This window comes from Phyllostomus hastatus, unplaced genomic scaffold (genome assembly GCF_019186645.2).
Source record: "Phyllostomus hastatus isolate PE091 unplaced genomic scaffold, TTU_PhHast_1.1 phas_contig_1162, whole genome shotgun sequence".
NCBI classification, from domain to species: Eukaryota; Metazoa; Chordata; class Mammalia; order Chiroptera; family Phyllostomidae; genus Phyllostomus; species Phyllostomus hastatus.
The window spans coordinates 10,014,841-10,030,246 of record NW_025333537.1 but is presented as its reverse complement, the minus strand read 5'-3'; the positions used below and the strand labels follow the sequence as shown (position 1 = coordinate 10,030,246).

At 60.9% G+C, this 15,406-nt stretch overlaps 1 protein-coding gene across 7 annotated transcripts in view; it reads left to right on the top strand.

Annotated features, from left to right (window-relative positions):
• The window catches only part of CAMKK2 (calcium/calmodulin dependent protein kinase kinase 2), a 42,383-nt gene extending 27,694 nt beyond the window's left edge, over positions 1-14,689 (top strand). For 2 of the 7 annotated variants that reach the window (XM_045842108.1, XM_045842098.1), the window contains 7 exons: positions 394-447; positions 2,779-2,852; positions 2,952-3,039; positions 4,180-4,308; positions 8,221-8,321; positions 8,873-8,915; positions 11,505-14,689. In XM_045842108.1, the coding sequence (XP_045698064.1) occupies positions 394-447; positions 2,779-2,852; positions 2,952-3,039; positions 4,180-4,308; positions 8,221-8,321; positions 8,873-8,915; positions 11,505-11,678 (663 nt within the window). In that variant the 3' untranslated portion in view covers positions 11,679-14,689. Of the gene's footprint in view, positions 1-393; positions 448-2,778; positions 2,853-2,951; positions 3,040-4,179; positions 4,309-6,071; positions 6,390-8,220; positions 8,322-8,872; positions 8,916-9,900; positions 11,479-11,504 lie in introns of those variants that run through there. The other 5 variants (XM_045842126.1, XM_045842117.1, XM_045842135.1 and 2 more) reach the window with 5 other exon arrangements.
• Positions 14,690-15,406: the final 717 nt, after the last annotated feature.

Below are 15,406 nucleotides of genomic sequence, written 5' to 3'. Positions count from 1 at the left end.
CTCAGGTCTGCTTTCCTGAATTGGTTTCATCCCCAGGTGGGTTGGTCCCCAGCGGCCCCAGGCCCCTTTCTATCGGTTTACGGACCTCAGCAGAAAGATTGTTCGGCTTCCTGCAGAGCTCCAGCGAAAATTGCGGGGTTGGCTCTGATTGGCCCAGGGTGGGTCATGTGCTCCTCCTTGAACCAATGACTGTGGCTTGGGGAAGTGCTGGGGTCCTGTGCCCGCCCAGAGGCTGGGAGCAGGCTCAACCCAACTTGGGCTCCCCAGACTCGGAGACCAGAAGTGGCTCCCCAAAGGGAAGTGGGAGGAGTCGATGCTGGACGGGCAGAAGCGGCAGACGCTGTTCATCCGCCACCATGTCCGCTCACACAATGCTCCTTTTTTCCCTTGCAGGCCTTGGATGTGTGGGCCATGGGTGTGACGCTGTACTGCTTCGTGTTCGGCCAGGTAACAGAGTGGGGGTGTCCCGCCTCCTGAGCGTGGCTGGGTGGCCCCTAGGATTGGTAGTTTCCTTTGCAGGGAGACAGTATGTATGCATTTACAAGTTGTATCACTTTATTTCCCCAGTTAGAGCTGCATAGGGAAAAGGATGGCCTTCTCAGAGGTGCCTGTCCTACCTGTGAAAGGGAGATCTGTGGAAGGATGGGCAGAGGCCCGGAGAGGCTGTAGACAGTCGGTAGACGCAGGGCCAGCACAGCAGATGCGCCACCCTGTCCCGTCCCACACCCGAGACAGACATCACTAATCAACACCTGCATTTGCCTCCTGAGGCTGATCCTACTTTGATGCTCTTCTGAACATACTGTTCCAGGAAGCCATGTGTTGGAGGGACAGAAGTGGAATGGAAGTTAAAATCCATTTGGCATTTTTGATTTAGGGAGTACTGTTTTGTCTTTTTCTTTTGGAGGGGGGCCTTTTTTATATTACTGATATTTAGGGGCTTACATTTTTAACTCTGACGTTCTGATTGGTTACGTGAACAATCAAAGCATGGATTTTCCCTTTGCAAAGGCTTGTGTTCCTCCTGAGGAAAGCTTCAGAAACGGGGTCTGTGAGGACCTGAAGGAGTTGGTAATCCCCCCCCCAACATTGGATCAGAAACTTTTCAGTCACATAGCAAAGTTGAAGGAATTGTACTGTAAACACCCACACAGCCGCCCCCTGGGTTCTGCTATAAAGAATCTCGCTTTATCCCATGTCTGTCCTCAGTCTGCCTTTTAAAAAAATTTTTTTTATTTTAGAGTAAGTTACCAACATCTCTACCATCTCTACCCTCCCAGTGGGTCAGAGTGTGATTGCTAGCTGGAGCTTACTATTTGTTGGAGGTTCTCTCTTTCTCCTTCTCTCTCTCTCTCTCTCTATAAAATTGACATGTAGTGAAATGTACAGATCTTAAGTGCATTCTTTAATGAGTTCTGTCAAGTGGATACACCTGGATAATTACTGCTCTTAATGAAATCACTTTCCTTGGACAGGAGTGGAGCAGGTCACTTTCTGAGACTTTTTCCAACCTTTTAAGCACTCACATAAAGAAAGGTTCTTTTTTCCAGCGTAACACCTAGGCTCCTCTGGGTCAGGCCCTCTGCTGGGTCAGGCCCTCCTCTGTGGGCGCTGATTTGTCTCCCAGGGGGCGGGGCATGCACGGCTGCAGAGTCAGCCTAGGCTGGGCTGCAATGCCAGCTTTGTTCTTCTCAGAACGTGTCACCTGAGTTTCTGTTTTTCTCGTCTGTAAAATGGGAAGAGTACTGGTTATTTCTTACGGCTATGGAGAGGATCAACAGAAATCACGCAAGCCCTCATTAATTCAATAAGTCGCAGGTGGCAAACACAAGGCCCGCAGGCCGAATCCAGCCCTCCACCGTGTTTTATCTGGGCCGGCACCTGGTTTCTACCAGGCGGCAGCACTGAGTTCTCGCTTAACTGCTAAGGAGTAGTTTCGTGTACACAGTCCTAAAATTACCTTCGGCCCTTTGGAGGCAGCCTTGAGGCTGATGTGGCCCCCGGTGACAATGAGTCTGACACCCCTGCAATAAGTAGCTACTGAGCCCCTGCTTTGTGCTGGGGATGACCCTGGGCAGTGAGGAGTCAGCAGTGAGCAAGACAGACAAACATCCCACCCCTCTCAGAGCTGCTGGAGGTAATAAACAAATACGGATGTAACATAGTGGAGGAGTTAATAAACAAATACGGATGTAACTTAATGCAGGAGGTAATAAATACGTTATGAAGGCTCAAGTGGTGAGCTAGTAAATAAATACATATGTAACATAGTGGTGAGTTAAACACAAATGTAGCAACGTCAGGATAGGCCAGGGGCAGGTGCTATGATGAGAAGGCTTGAGGTGGGGGCAGTGGGCGGGGCGTGTCTGTTTCAGGCAGGAGCTTGGGTGGTCCTCCCTGAGGTGCGCTTTCATGAGTCACCTGGATGAGGGGAGAAAACAAGCCAGGCAGGTGTTGGTGGGGAGAACTTTCCAGGCAGAGAGAACAGCCAATACAAGGCCCAGCCCAGAGTAAGCCTTCACTGCCGTTACTGTGGTGAAGTTTTCTTGGAATTATTATTGTCCACACAGTAGGTGGGTGAAGAAGAGTGTTTGCTTTTTTACCCCCGATCCTTCTAGGACTTGGTTGTGGGGGATATGGAAACTGCTCCCTCCCTAGATCAGGCCCCTGGACTGTTTGTTTCTGGGCTGTGACCCAAGTGGGGTGGCCCCAGCACAGGGTGCCCTTTGCAGGATGGGGGTGCCAGCCACCCACGGGCATGCTCACCTCCCTTCGCAGTGCCCGTTCATGGACGAGAGGATCATGTGTTTGCACAGCAAGATCAAGAGCCAGGCCCTGGAGTTTCCCGAGCAGTGAGTATTGCCCAGCCGCCCTGAGTCACCGCCTTCCCTGAGCCTTGAGTGGTCCTGGGTGTCTGTCTTTCGAACTTCCGACGCGCCTGTCTCCCCCAGGCCCGACATAGCTGAGGACCTGAAGGACCTGATCACCCGCATGCTGGACAAGAACCCCGAGTCGAGGATCGTGGTGCCGGAGATCAAGGTACCTGGGGGCCACCGCTGCCCTGTCGGGCGTGTGCCACTGGCTTGGCCTGTGTCCTCTGCTTGGATTGTTTGGCTCAACCCTGCCTCGGCCAGGCCCCGCGCCCCACATCCGTCGCGCCATGCCCTCCTTGGTTCCGCTGCCCTGCCGTGTCCTGGGGCGTCCGGGTTGCTGGGGGCTGGGAGGGGGCGGGAGGAGGATCTGGGGCCTGCGTTGATGTGACTGTGGAAGTGGAACCCACCGCCAGCGGGCAGCTCGCGCTCACTCCGATTGGCTTGGGCTGGTGGCTCCACCCTCCTCGGACTGGACTGAGGCCCGTGTGCTCCACGCCTTGGCTGCCCAAGTCCTGGGCCCTTGCCTTGACCCTGCCCATCCGTGTGAAGATGGCAGTGAGGGTGGGCGGGGGCCAGGGAGCAATTTGACCCTGCGCCTCACGCTGGCCTGCCGAATTCCACCCTGTGGCAGAAAGCACTGTTAGGAGAGACCCCCGCTTACCCGTACACCGCAACCGTGGCACACGCACATACCTGGCCCTTTAAGAAACCTCAGAGATTTGCTTTGGGAACCCCTGGGCACCTGGCCCACTAGCCTTTGAAGAGGGGGAAGCCCAGAATGTTACAGAGGAGGGCTTGGACCCTGGGGGCGGGGAGTGGGGGGCCAGACCCTGGCACGGGTCCTCTCCTGACTGTGTCCTTCCGGCGGGTCTTGGCCGCTGTGCCTCCCCGAGCCTCTGTCTGCCCTTCTGTAAAGTGGGGCGCATGCTGCCTGCCTGAGCTGGGCTTCCCGGGCACCGGGGAGAGCTGCCGGAGAGCGATGGCTGCTCCTCGGGCAGCCGTGAGGTGCACGTGCCAGATTCCAGTCACTTCCGCCGAGACCGGGGGCCAGATGGAGAGTCTGGGCCGAGTACGTCCCAGCCTCGTGGCCTCATGGCCCCCTCCCGTTCTCCGGCTCCTGTCTTTCCCTCCCTCCTTGCTCCACCCCCTCCCTCTGCCTGGCTTCTCGGCTCTCTTGCCCGTCTGACCTCCGGCCACTGCCTGTCCCCTCCTGCACCCCTTCCCTGGCTACCGCTGCCGCCGCCGCGCTGCCCTGCCTCTGGGGGCCAGCTGCGCCCACCCCTCACCCCTCCTGTCGTTCTTGAAGCTGCACCCCTGGGTCACGAGGCACGGGGCGGAGCCGCTGCCGTCGGAGGACGAGAACTGCACGCTGGTCGAGGTGACCGAAGAGGAGGTCGAGAATTCGGTCAAACACATTCCCAGCCTGGCGACCGTGGTAAGGGGCATGGACCACTGACCTAGAGCAGGGACAGAGAGAGTCGCCAGGGACGGGCCCCGCGAGGACAGGCTGGGACACGGGGGCGCCTGAGAGGCGGACGCTGGGCCTGAAGGCCGGGGGATGGCTGGCTGACTGTGCCCTCACCGACAGCCTCAGCCTCTGGGCCTCGGGCACACGCCCGGCCAGGCGCCCCTGGGCCTTCCAGCCTGAGCTCTGTCTGCCGCCACCCCCTACCTGACGGTGGGGAGGGGCAGCCCCCCTCCTCCACGGATCCTACCGCCCCTTCCCGAATTCCTGCCTTCAGAGCCTGTCGGGGAGCGGGAGGGGGCGAGGGACGGAGCCGGAGCTGAGGTCTGGGGGGCAGCGTCCCGCCAGGGTGGGTCTCCAGCCTCCAAGGCTCAGCTCAGCTCACATCTGTCACTCAAGTGGCTCCAGGGCCAGGGGCAGGGCTCCCACCTCACACACCTCACTGGGGCCTCAGCGCCTCAGCCACTCGCCCAGTCCCTGCGGCCAGGGTGCCTGGCCCCAGGAGGGAGCCGCAGACCCGCAGCTGGGGCCCGAGCCCAGGCAGTGGTCCTGGGGCAGAACCCAGCTGGACACCCACCCGCCACGGCCGCCTCCAAAGCCCCAGGCTGCGTCGGGCCCGCAGAGAGGCAGGGCCCTGGGCTCTGGACGGCCCCCCAAGTGACCGACTGCCCCCGTGGGCGCCGGTGCCGGCTCCTCCTCTCCCAGCTTCGCACCCCCACCTCCTGCTTCCTCTCTCTCTCTCTCTCCTTCCTCCGCGCCCCGAGGCCCTGGGCGGGTCCTCCGACCTCTCCCACCTTCCTCCTCCTCCCCCACTCGGAGCCTCTGCACCACCTTCACTGTCAGAAACTGACCCACACCCACCCGGCCTCCGCCCTCCGCCCACGGCGCCCACATCCTGCGCTCAGCGTGGGGCAGGCGGGCGGCTGGCGTCGGGCCCCAGCGCGGGATGTCCCCGGGAGGAGGCGTCTGTCTGTCTGGCCCTAGAGGTCTGAACCCGTCGTTGGTTGTCCGGGAAGCGCTCCAACGCTCGTGGGTTCTCAGGCCTGTGCTGGGGGCAGGGCGCAGTGGTAGAACCGCCCTGGAGGGGCAGACGCTGAGCACACGACCAATAAACAAACAAATGTGCGGGGTAACCCTCCGTGGGGACGTGGCCCTGGGGGATGGGTTGGGGAGTCTGCCGCCGGCAGAAGCGGCCGTGCCCTGAGAGGTGGGGCAGCACCTGCAGGGTCTGGGTCGGGTCTGAATCAGGGCGGCACGACCCCCCCGGGTGGGCCGTGGAAAGACACCACGTGGAGCACCGAGTGCGGGGGCGAGGGAGGCAGTGGGGGCGGGGCTGGAGCAGGAAGTCCGGCCCCCACCTGGCCCCCAGCCTGTGCCGGGCACTGGGTTGCAGAGATGAACTAGGTCCAGCCCCAGCCCTCGGGAAGCGCCCGACCTCGCGAAAAAGATGGGTCCTCGTGTGCTTGGCACGGTGACAGGCCAGCGCGGGCGGGGGGGGGGGGCTTCAGAGAGGAGGGGCTCCTTCCTCGCGCTCTTGGGGCAGGCGGGAGGGGTTGGCTGGTTCGAGGAGGCCACGGGGTGGGGGCGGTGGTCTTGCCAGGGGCCATGACCTCTGCAAAGGGCCAGGGGATTGAGGGGCCGGGGTGCCCCAGGGGCTGCAGAGCAGGGCCCTCACCAGGGGCATGGCGTTCATTCTCTAAGTCAGGTTTTTTCTTTCTTTTTTATTGAGATAGAATTCATGGGACATAGACTGGCACGTTTTGAAGGGAACAGCACAGTAGTGGCGTTTGTCCCATGCACAGTGCTGCTTGGCCGTCACCACTCACCTCGGTGGCTCTGGATCGCGCCGTCACCCTAGAGGAAGGCCCGACCCCATTAGCAGTCTCCCCGCCCTCTCCGGCCTGGCGCCCCGCCCACCGGTCTGTTTCCGGTGTCTGCAGACTCCCCATCCCGGACAGTTCCTATAAAGGGAATTACGTCATCGTGTGTCTGGTTGATTTCATTTAGTGCGATGTTTTTGAGGTTCATCCGCATTGTAGCAGGTCACTCCTTTTCATGGTTGAGTAACAGCCCACTGTGGAGAGACCACATTTCACCTGTCCCTCAGTTGAAATGTGGTCACCTGTTTAGGTGTTTCTACCTTTTGGTAAATCAGTGTTGTGTGTTTTTTGTTTGTTTGTTTTTTTAACACTCAGCAGCAAACCCTTAAAAAATCAACTCAATACGTGAAACAGCTTGAAGAGGCACCGTGCTCTGCTGGGAGGGGGTGGGGCCGCATCCTTGAAAAACTTCCTGGGACACAGTAGCCAAAAGCATCACCAGAAGGTGGCTGGTTCACTCCCTTCCTCCACAGCCTCCCATGGCGCCCTGGCTGGCAACAGGACAGGTTCCAAACTCCTGTGGGCGAGGGATTGTGAGTCGGGAGTGAGGGAGTCGGAGCTGGGTGTCGGAAAGATGGGGGCAGGCTGGCTGGGTGAGGCTGGGCCCCCCGGGGGCCGGAGGAGGGGTGTTCCCTCCTCCCCAAGGTCCTCTCCGCGGACACACATTTCCCAACTCAGTCCGTTAGAGCAGATCGGGGTGGGGAGCGCGCCGAAGAGGACCCACCAGCGGCCGTGGGCAGGCCAGCCCCCAGCGCCTCCGAGTGTCTGCCCTCACACTGGCCTGGCCGGCCCCAGAGTGCGGCATGTTCCCTGAGCTCCTTGCACCTGGACGGGGGTGTCTCATTCTCGATGACGGTGCAGTCCCCTGAGAAGACGGTGTCCTCGGGTGATGCTGGCAGGAACAGAAAACACTACAGCCCCTGCAGAAAACGGTCTGGCCATTCCTCAAAATGTTAAACGTCGTTACCGTGTGATCCCAGGATTTCACTCCTGGATGTGCCCCGGAGCAATGAAAAGATTTTGTGTGGAAAAACGTGTCCACGCAAAAACTTGGACGCAAATGTTCACAGCGTTATTCACAGCCACCAGAAAGGGGGAAGAAGCCGTGGTGCACCTGTGGAGGAGGGGGTAGAGAAAATGCGGTTGTACCCCTGCAGAGGAGTATTATTCAGCCGTGGACAGGAATGAAGTACTGATCCAATGTAGCTGGACCTCGAAAACATGCTGAGGGGAAGAAGCCAGACAAAGCTGCGCACTCTGATTCCACCTACGTGAGGTGTCCAGGGGAGAGAGAGTCACGGAGACGGAGAGCAGACTGGTGCCCGCCGGGGTCGGGGGGCCGGGGGACAGGGACGTCTCTGCTGATGAGGGCGGGGGTCAGGGCTTCCTTCTGGAGTGACGGAAATGCTCTGAAATTAGATACACTGCGAATGCTAAAACCAGGGAATCGTGTACTTGAGAATGGTGAATTTTATGCTGTGGGAATTATAGTGCAGCTAAAAACACGTGCAGCACCCCTGCGCCCCATTATTCCTGGGAAACGGTAGTTGGTTTGTTGGCGTGGTCAGGGGCGGTTTTCGCCAAGCACAGAGGCCCGGCCTTGAAGGTGAGGCAGGTTGGTGGCTCCGCCGAGACCTGGAACCAGGGGTGCTGTGCGCGCCAGCTGTCCCGGAGCACAGCGCCCCCTAGGGGTTGGGTGGGCCCAAGACTGGAGATGACGACCGGACCTGAATGTCGGACCAAGGACTTGGGCCCTTTTCCTGTCGGCAGCCAGGGGGCGTGGGAGGTTGTGCCGCGTGGACCAGTCGATTTGGTGGTGGCTGTGGCGGCTCTGTCCCGGATTCTGCCTCGTGTCTCCCAAGGCCCGCCATCGGCCACAGGCCCTGGGAGCGGGCGAGGCGCCGGGGGAGGGAGGGAGGATGAGGAAGGATGCCGGCCGGAGGGAGGACGTTGCCGGGAGCTTCCCCCTCCAGGTGGCCGACCCTCCCGCTCCCCCCTGCAGATCCTGGTGAAGACCATGATACGGAAGCGCTCCTTCGGGAACCCGTTCGAGGGCAGCCGGCGGGAGGAGCGCTCGCTGTCCGCGCCCGGGAACCTGCTCAGGTGAGTGTCCACCTGCCTTCCTGTGGGGCAGGGAGTGGGGCGGGGGGCTGGACGCAGTGCAGCCCTGTCCAGTGTCCTCGCCTGGACCCCCCCACGCCTGGAGAGGTGCCATCGGGAAAGACTCCCACCAGACCTGGGCCCCCGAGGAAGTCAGAGCGGCTGCTGGCCCGGGACTTGCCCCACCCTGGGCCCAGCCCCCCTCCTCTGGCTGACAGCGCGTCCAGCCTGAAGTGGGACCTTCCTCAGGGGGCCGGCACTTTAACTGGGGGGCTCTTGACAGCCAGCAGGCCTTGCTGGGGTCCAGCAGCAGGCATGCTTGATGGGGGGGGTTCGGCCCTGTGCGGGAGGAGCCAGCCAGTCTCGCCCGGGGACCCTGCACGTCTCGGCACAGCGGGGCGGTGTCCTCACAACCGCCCTGGCTACAGCTGTGTCGAGCTGGCGTCTGGGGTCTGTCTCTGGGGAGGGGGAGGGGCACCCCTTGGCCCCCCTTGGCCCCCCCCCCCCAGCTGTGCCTTCTCACTTCCCTTTTCCCTCCCCTCTGGCGATTCCAGCAAAAAACCAACCAGGCAGTGGGAGCCCCTGTCTGAGCCCAAGGTAAAGCCTGCCTGCCTGCGCAGTGGCCTCCGCCGGGGCCTTGGGGGCGGGGGCAGCTGCCGCGCACGCACGCACGGGGCGTCCCCAGCCCGGCGGATGCTCCTTTCCGCCACATCCGCCGCGACCAGGCTCACCTTGGGCCTCTGGCCCCGGGCTGCCGAGGAGGGGCACCCAGGGGCTTGGACCCGCGGATGGGTCGTGCATGTGAGCTGGGGCTGTGGGTGCATGGCGCTGCACCCGGAACGCCTGTGCATTCACCCCGGTCCGACGGCCCGGTCGGGCTCCCACGTCTGCTGGGCACGTGTCACGGGCCCCGTGGTGGCCCCGGCTCCGGGGCGGCATGGTCGGAGTGCAGGTCAGGCATGCTGCATCCGTGGCTCTCCGGCACCTGCGCTCTCTTCTCCGAGGGGTTGAGACCTGGACAATAAGTCCCCTTGCAGCTGGCTGCAAATTAATGTACAAGTCCTCTGCCTTGGGGGTGGGGTGGGGCTGGGTTTCTCCCTCGATCGGCCATCCCTCTTCCAAACATAGCGTATACCCAGGTCAGTGCTACCTGCACCTCCCCCGGCAGATGGGAATTTTTGTCCCTGTAAGACTGAGATGACAAATGGCATCCCTTCAGCCCCTCACTCAGCAACCCCCAGCACCCGGGGCAGGGTAGCCATCCCAGTCTTCTTCCCGCTGAACCTGACCCACCACCTGAACCTCACCTGGGAGCTCCAGGCAGCCACTTCGGAGATTTACACGCAGCTGCAGTGAGCTAGAGTTCACACCACACACCTGCCCCGTTCGGAGCAGGTAATTCCATGGCTCTTTAATACAGTCACGGAGCCGTGTAGCCACCCACTCCCGCCATCCCCCAGCGACCACTGAGCTGCTTTCCGCTGCCGAAGATCGGCCCGTTCTGGACCGTCTCCTGTAAACGGAGCCCCACAGTGTGTGGCCTCTCGTGCCTGGCCTTTCTCACTCAGCCCCCCGTTTCCAGGGTTCATCTGCGGCGGAGCAGGTGGCGCCGGCCTTTTCTGTTTGATCGGAACTGGCTTGGACCAAACGCATTGGCTGCTCCCACCGCAGGAGTCGGTGTCTGTGGTGACAAAGGAGGCATGCTGGTCTGCGGATTCTTCTTGCTTTTCCGGAGCAGGGAAAGCAGCCGTTAGCCATCAGCCGGCGGTCACCAGCCCGAGAAGGCTGTCTCAGTCCCTGCTGGACGTTCCCGGCCGTCTCCGCAGCCAGGCGACAGGGTGGCCCAGCCCGTAGTTTGAGCCCCACGGGGTGACAGGGAGCAGAAGCCTGCTGGGCCGGCCTTTCTCTTCTCCAGCTCAGTTTCAGGGTTTGCCTCCTGGCTCTGTGTGAGCCTGTTGTTTTTATTCTTTTGCTTTTTCCCCTGACGAGACATCAACAGACTGAAATGGGTCCAAAGGGCTTTACTGTCTCCCTTATTCCTTCATCTGCAGTCCCAGCGACACCTGGGGGTTACCTGCGCCTGCCCCCGGCCCCCAGGCGGGGGTGCTGTGGTTGTCCACATGGCCCAGCACTCAGCAGAGCCTGAGAGCCCAGTCAGTCACTGGAGGCGGTGGGCCCACGCCCCACCAGCCCCTGCAGCGGGACCAGCCCATGCGGCGGAGACCCGGGGCCTGTCTGGGTCGCTGGCGACAGTGCTCCTCCCCGGGGGCACTTGACCCCTCTCCTGTGGCAGACACAATAAGGCCAAGGAGTGATTTTCAAACACAGAGGGTTTTCTCTCTGGGAACGCAGACACCACGCTGTCCCTCCTGGGGCAGGGGCCTCCCCTTCTGGCCAGGGGTGCGCGGTGGACATCAGTTCTGTGCGACAAGCCCACCGGCTTCCCTTAGACGGGGCGACTGTGGGGGCCGTGGCGGAGGGTGTGGGCCGCTCCTCGGGGATTTCCCCGCACGTCTGTGTCCCCCCAGCCATGTCTGTCACCCCAGGCAACGCGTGCTGGGGTGCCAGGGGCCGTGGCCGCCCCCCCACCCCGAGGGACCCAGGACACTGCTCCTCCCACCACCTGCGTCTGCTCCACTGGCTCCCAGCGCCCAGAGGGGGGCGCCTCTGTCCGCTGGACCGGTCCCTCCGGCCTGTGAGCTGGGGCCGTGGTTTCTGCTGACAACTGTTCCCTGAAGGCCCGCAGTGTGTCAGGCTGTGCCCCAGCGGTCCTGCGGGCTGTCCCCAGGAAGTTCACCTGGTGACAAGTCCTGTCACGGCTCCGGCCGCGGGACAGCTCAGGTCCGGAAGGGGGTGGCGGTGGGGGGGTGGAGATAACGACAGCCTCGGCGAGCAGGCCGCAGCGCGGGGCCCGCACGCACAGCGCTCCATCGGCGCCGTGACCTTAGGTGTGGCGCAGACAGGTTCGCAGGTGTTTTTGTAGTTCCTTGTTATTTTTGGCAAATGACACTGGTTTTCCATGTACAGAGGGGATACAAAGTCCCCTTTCAAAATTTTATGTAAGCAAGGGACAAGGGGGAGGGAGTCTGCAAGGAGAGGTTAAGTAAACAGCCCGGCAGGCCGCGTGGGAACCCGGAGACGCAGGTTCAGGGCCCCTAACCTGGCTTTTCTGTTCTGCACGAGCAGGAGGCGCGGCAGCGGAGACGGCCTGCGCGGGCCCGCCCCGCCCCCGCCGCCGGGGGAGGAGGAAGTGCTGTTGTGAAAGGCGGCCCCCCGCAGGGGGACAGTTGGGGGGCCCCGGGCCCCGGCCAGCAGGCACGCATGCGCCCTCCGTGGCCCGACGACGACGCGATGGAGTAGCTGCCGCGCGCCGTGACCTCGCATGCTCAGCATCTCACCGCCGGGGCTGCGCACCCCGCGTTTCCATAGCAGCATGTCTTACCGGAAGCACGTGTGTAGAGCCTTGCCCGTCATCTCTGGTTGTGGTTTTTTTTTTTTTAATCCTTTGTTGTTTTAAAGGGGACAAAAAAAAAAAGAAAAAGAACTCCATGACATCGACCTTGGCCACTGGCTGGCTGGCTGAACCGGCGTGAGGAATTGCAGACCCAGCCCGCATACATTCTGGGACAGTCACTTTTTTAAAACATTTTTATGCCAAAAAATCCGTCGCTGTGACCTGGGAACCACGGCCGCTGTCCCAAGCCAATGTGTGTGGGGTTTGAAAATCATGAAAAACGGGCAGAGAACTCCCACGGCGGGGTCCGAGACCACAGAGGGGGGCTCGCCGCCGCGTCTGAAAGGGAGAGCAGGGGGTGTGGCCTCGTGCAAACCCCACGCCTGACACGGTGCCGCCCTCCAGGACCGCGGACTCACGAGTGGAGGCAGCGCTCGCCCTCGGTGGTAGCTGCAGGGAGCTTCGAGGCAACGTGTTTGCAAGAAGGACTGGAGCGTCGTTTCTATGCCTCGAGTTGTCGGAGAAACAAAGGGCTTGGTGTTTAAACTGCTCTGCAAAGGTCATGGTGGGAGAAGTTGCGCTTCAAGGACGCGAGTGCGTGTCTTTATGCCAGACACTTAAAGCGGAGTTCTCAAGGAGTTGACGGAGCCCTCTCAGTAAATCTCTTGGGAAATGACAAAAAAAACCATCAGGGTGAAATCCTGTACTTCCATGTATATTACATGGCTTAAGAGTGAACAAAGAAGCAAAAAGGTTCAATTCTCCAACTAGTCTGAACTCCGGAGGAGTTCGGAAATCATTTCGAGCTTCCAGGATCTAGCCCACCGCTCCAGGCAGGCGTTAGAGCCCGTGAAACGTGCGCTTGTGTATTAGCAGCTCAGCTGGTTCATCACCTGTGTCTTCTGGAGACTGCTACCGTTTCGTCCTCTCCTGAAACACTAGCTGAGTGTTGCCGTTAGTGAAACAGTTACCCTGGAGGGTAAACTGGTTGCTGGGGGGCCAGCTGGGAGATACGTTCATTCGACGGAGACACAGACAGACGGTCATCCGTACCAGCAAAGCTCTATTAGGGTCGACCCGAGAACTTCCGGGACCCTTTTAGAGAGGAGGCTGTTGCAACCCAGAGCGCTCCTCAGGGTCCTAGGGGACCAGGGCCTGGCGCAGGGCGTTCCATTGTGTAGCCAAAAGTCCAGAAAGAAAAGGTTTACCTTTCTTGACTTCCATCTACTATTGGGAAGTCTGGCTGCAGTTCAGGTACGACTTCTTCCAGACCCCCGTGTGGGTGCGTCTGACGTGCGAGGGGTAGGAAAACTGGGAGGACTTTGTCTTGGGAGATTCCCTCTGCTTTGTGGAACCTGGCCTGGGGAGACAGTACTGGGGTTCAGAAAGGCCTGCTTTCCTGTGACTACTGTCTGATCAGCCTCGGTACGAGGACGTTTTGCAGAGATGGAGAAGCAAGGACCTGTGCCCTCTGCCCAGCGCGTCCACTGGGCCCGGGCGTCCTTGGCTTCCACAGATCTCGACTGTGAACTCTTTAACTGTCGGTCAGCCAGAGTTTTCTTGCCGTCTTTTAGCCGTGCAGAATTAGGGACTGCTGGTTTGCAAGAGCAAAGAATACCCGTCTGATGGAGGAGGGTATTCTCGCCTGCTTTCTTTCTCTTTCTGTCTGTAGCCTAGAACTTCCTCTTGCCCTCCTACGCTTGTTGACATGTATGGGCCCCACCCCTTCCGGGAGCAGAGGGGGCCTGGTTCGTTTGCAGTAAGCACCGCCCGGTGGTGGTTCGAGTCAGCGGGTCCCCGGTCCCCGTCCAGGCCCGTCTGCGTGGAGTCCGGGGAGGGCGGGCCGCACGCGGCGCTTCTGCAGAACTCCTGTGTTTACAGAGCCGCATGGGGCAGTGCCCTCTGCCCCCCGACAACACCCTCCGGGGACGGTTTCACGTGTGGCATGCCGGCCATGGGGCAGCACCCAGCTGCTTAGGCAGGTGGGTTGGGGGCGGCCCAGGTCATCATTTTTTTTTTTTTTTTACAAAGGAACACCAAAGAAAGCTGTGGAAAGGAACCGCCACCCCCAAAAAAGTCTAAGCGGAGAGGGCTGTTACATAAAGTGTACCACCACCCTCTCGGACCCCACGCGTCGGTGGTCCAAAAGCCAGCTCCATCAGGAGAGGCGGGGGGCAGCTGCCAGGAGCAGCTCTGTCCGGGGGGGTGGCCAGGAGGACGCCCGCCCGTCTCTCCCACTGCTGGCGCACCTGCGGGGCCAGTCTGCTGGAAGCGCCCTGTGGCCTGCACCCGTGGCCTTGAAGGAAGCACAAGTCTCTCTCCCCATCTTTTCCTCTGCCCTGTGCCACGTCCCCCACCTAGTCCGCTGGCTCACGGGCGGCCCCCGTGAAGCCTTCTCCGGCCCCTTGTGGGCGCCAGGGGGCGGGGGGGCCGTTTCCCCCGTGGTCTAGCCTTTCCCCGTGAGCCGGGGCTCCCGCCCTCACAGCCTTTCTGGAGCAAGGGGGCGCATCCCTGCACACTCAGACGCCCAGGCTGGACCCACGTGCTGCTCTCTCTCAGCCATCTTCCGAAGGGGAGCTTCACGCTGCCGGTGGGGAGAACCACGACCTCCACTTGCTTCTCAGGTGCTAGGGAAGGTTTCGAGATGGCCGATCCCCATCTTCTCCAGCTTTACGGGCCGAGTCTCGTGGGACTGCTGACTTCTCCAACCTGTGACCGACGCCCCGCCCGATGCTTCTGTTTCACCCCCGGTCCTTTCTATGCATTGCCCTCTGATCAGGTGTACCAAGTTAAATACTGTGTATTTACCACTTACAGAGACATGAACTGCAGAGAAAAGTAAGCCTTTGGTGTTTTTCCACAGATGTTTTGAGCTTCTCTGTAAACTTGAAATAAACAGACAGCCAAATGGTGCAAAGCCAGGCCTCCTGGGGACTCTTCTCTCTGTCAAGTCAGCGCTCTCTGGGACGCCCGTCCCTTACGTCGGTTTTCCTTCCGTGGGTGGCCGGTGAGGTCAGAGGCCCTGGTCGGGGCGCATGCAGGCAGCATTATTCCACCCTTCTTCCCTAATTCAAGCACGCCCCAGGGTCTCCGTCCAGGTGTGGCGCCCCACCGGCTGCACCCGCAGCACCCGCAGCACCCAGGAGCGGTGCGGGTCCCCAGGCCTCCCTCCCTCAGGCCCCCCGGGGGGCTCCTCTGCGGGCCGACGTTTGGGCAGCACAGCTGCAGCAGGCAGTTCATCTGGTGGTTCTTCTGGTGGACACCGAACAGGTAAGCCGCTGCTTCTAACCAGGCACTGGACAGTGTGTCTGTGGGTCAGCATGCCACCAGGCGGGCATTAACCCCATGTTAGGGACCATCGCCTGGACCGGGCTCAGAAACGTCGGGTCAGTGGTGCAGGGCTTGTCCGAGTTTGTTGGCGGAGGCGGAGTCTCCCAGCACGTCAATAGCATCCGGTTCGCTGGCATCTGGTTCGCCGGCCGGCTGGCCAGAGACGGTTGCAGAACAGACCGTTTCTCTGGGCGGGCGGCTGAGGGCTCCCTGCATTTCACTGGGGAGCTGGCCCGTGGCCTTGCCGGACTGGCTTTGCCCCTCGGGCTTCTGTTGTCAAAGGAGAGTAGGTGGAGTCTGCAAG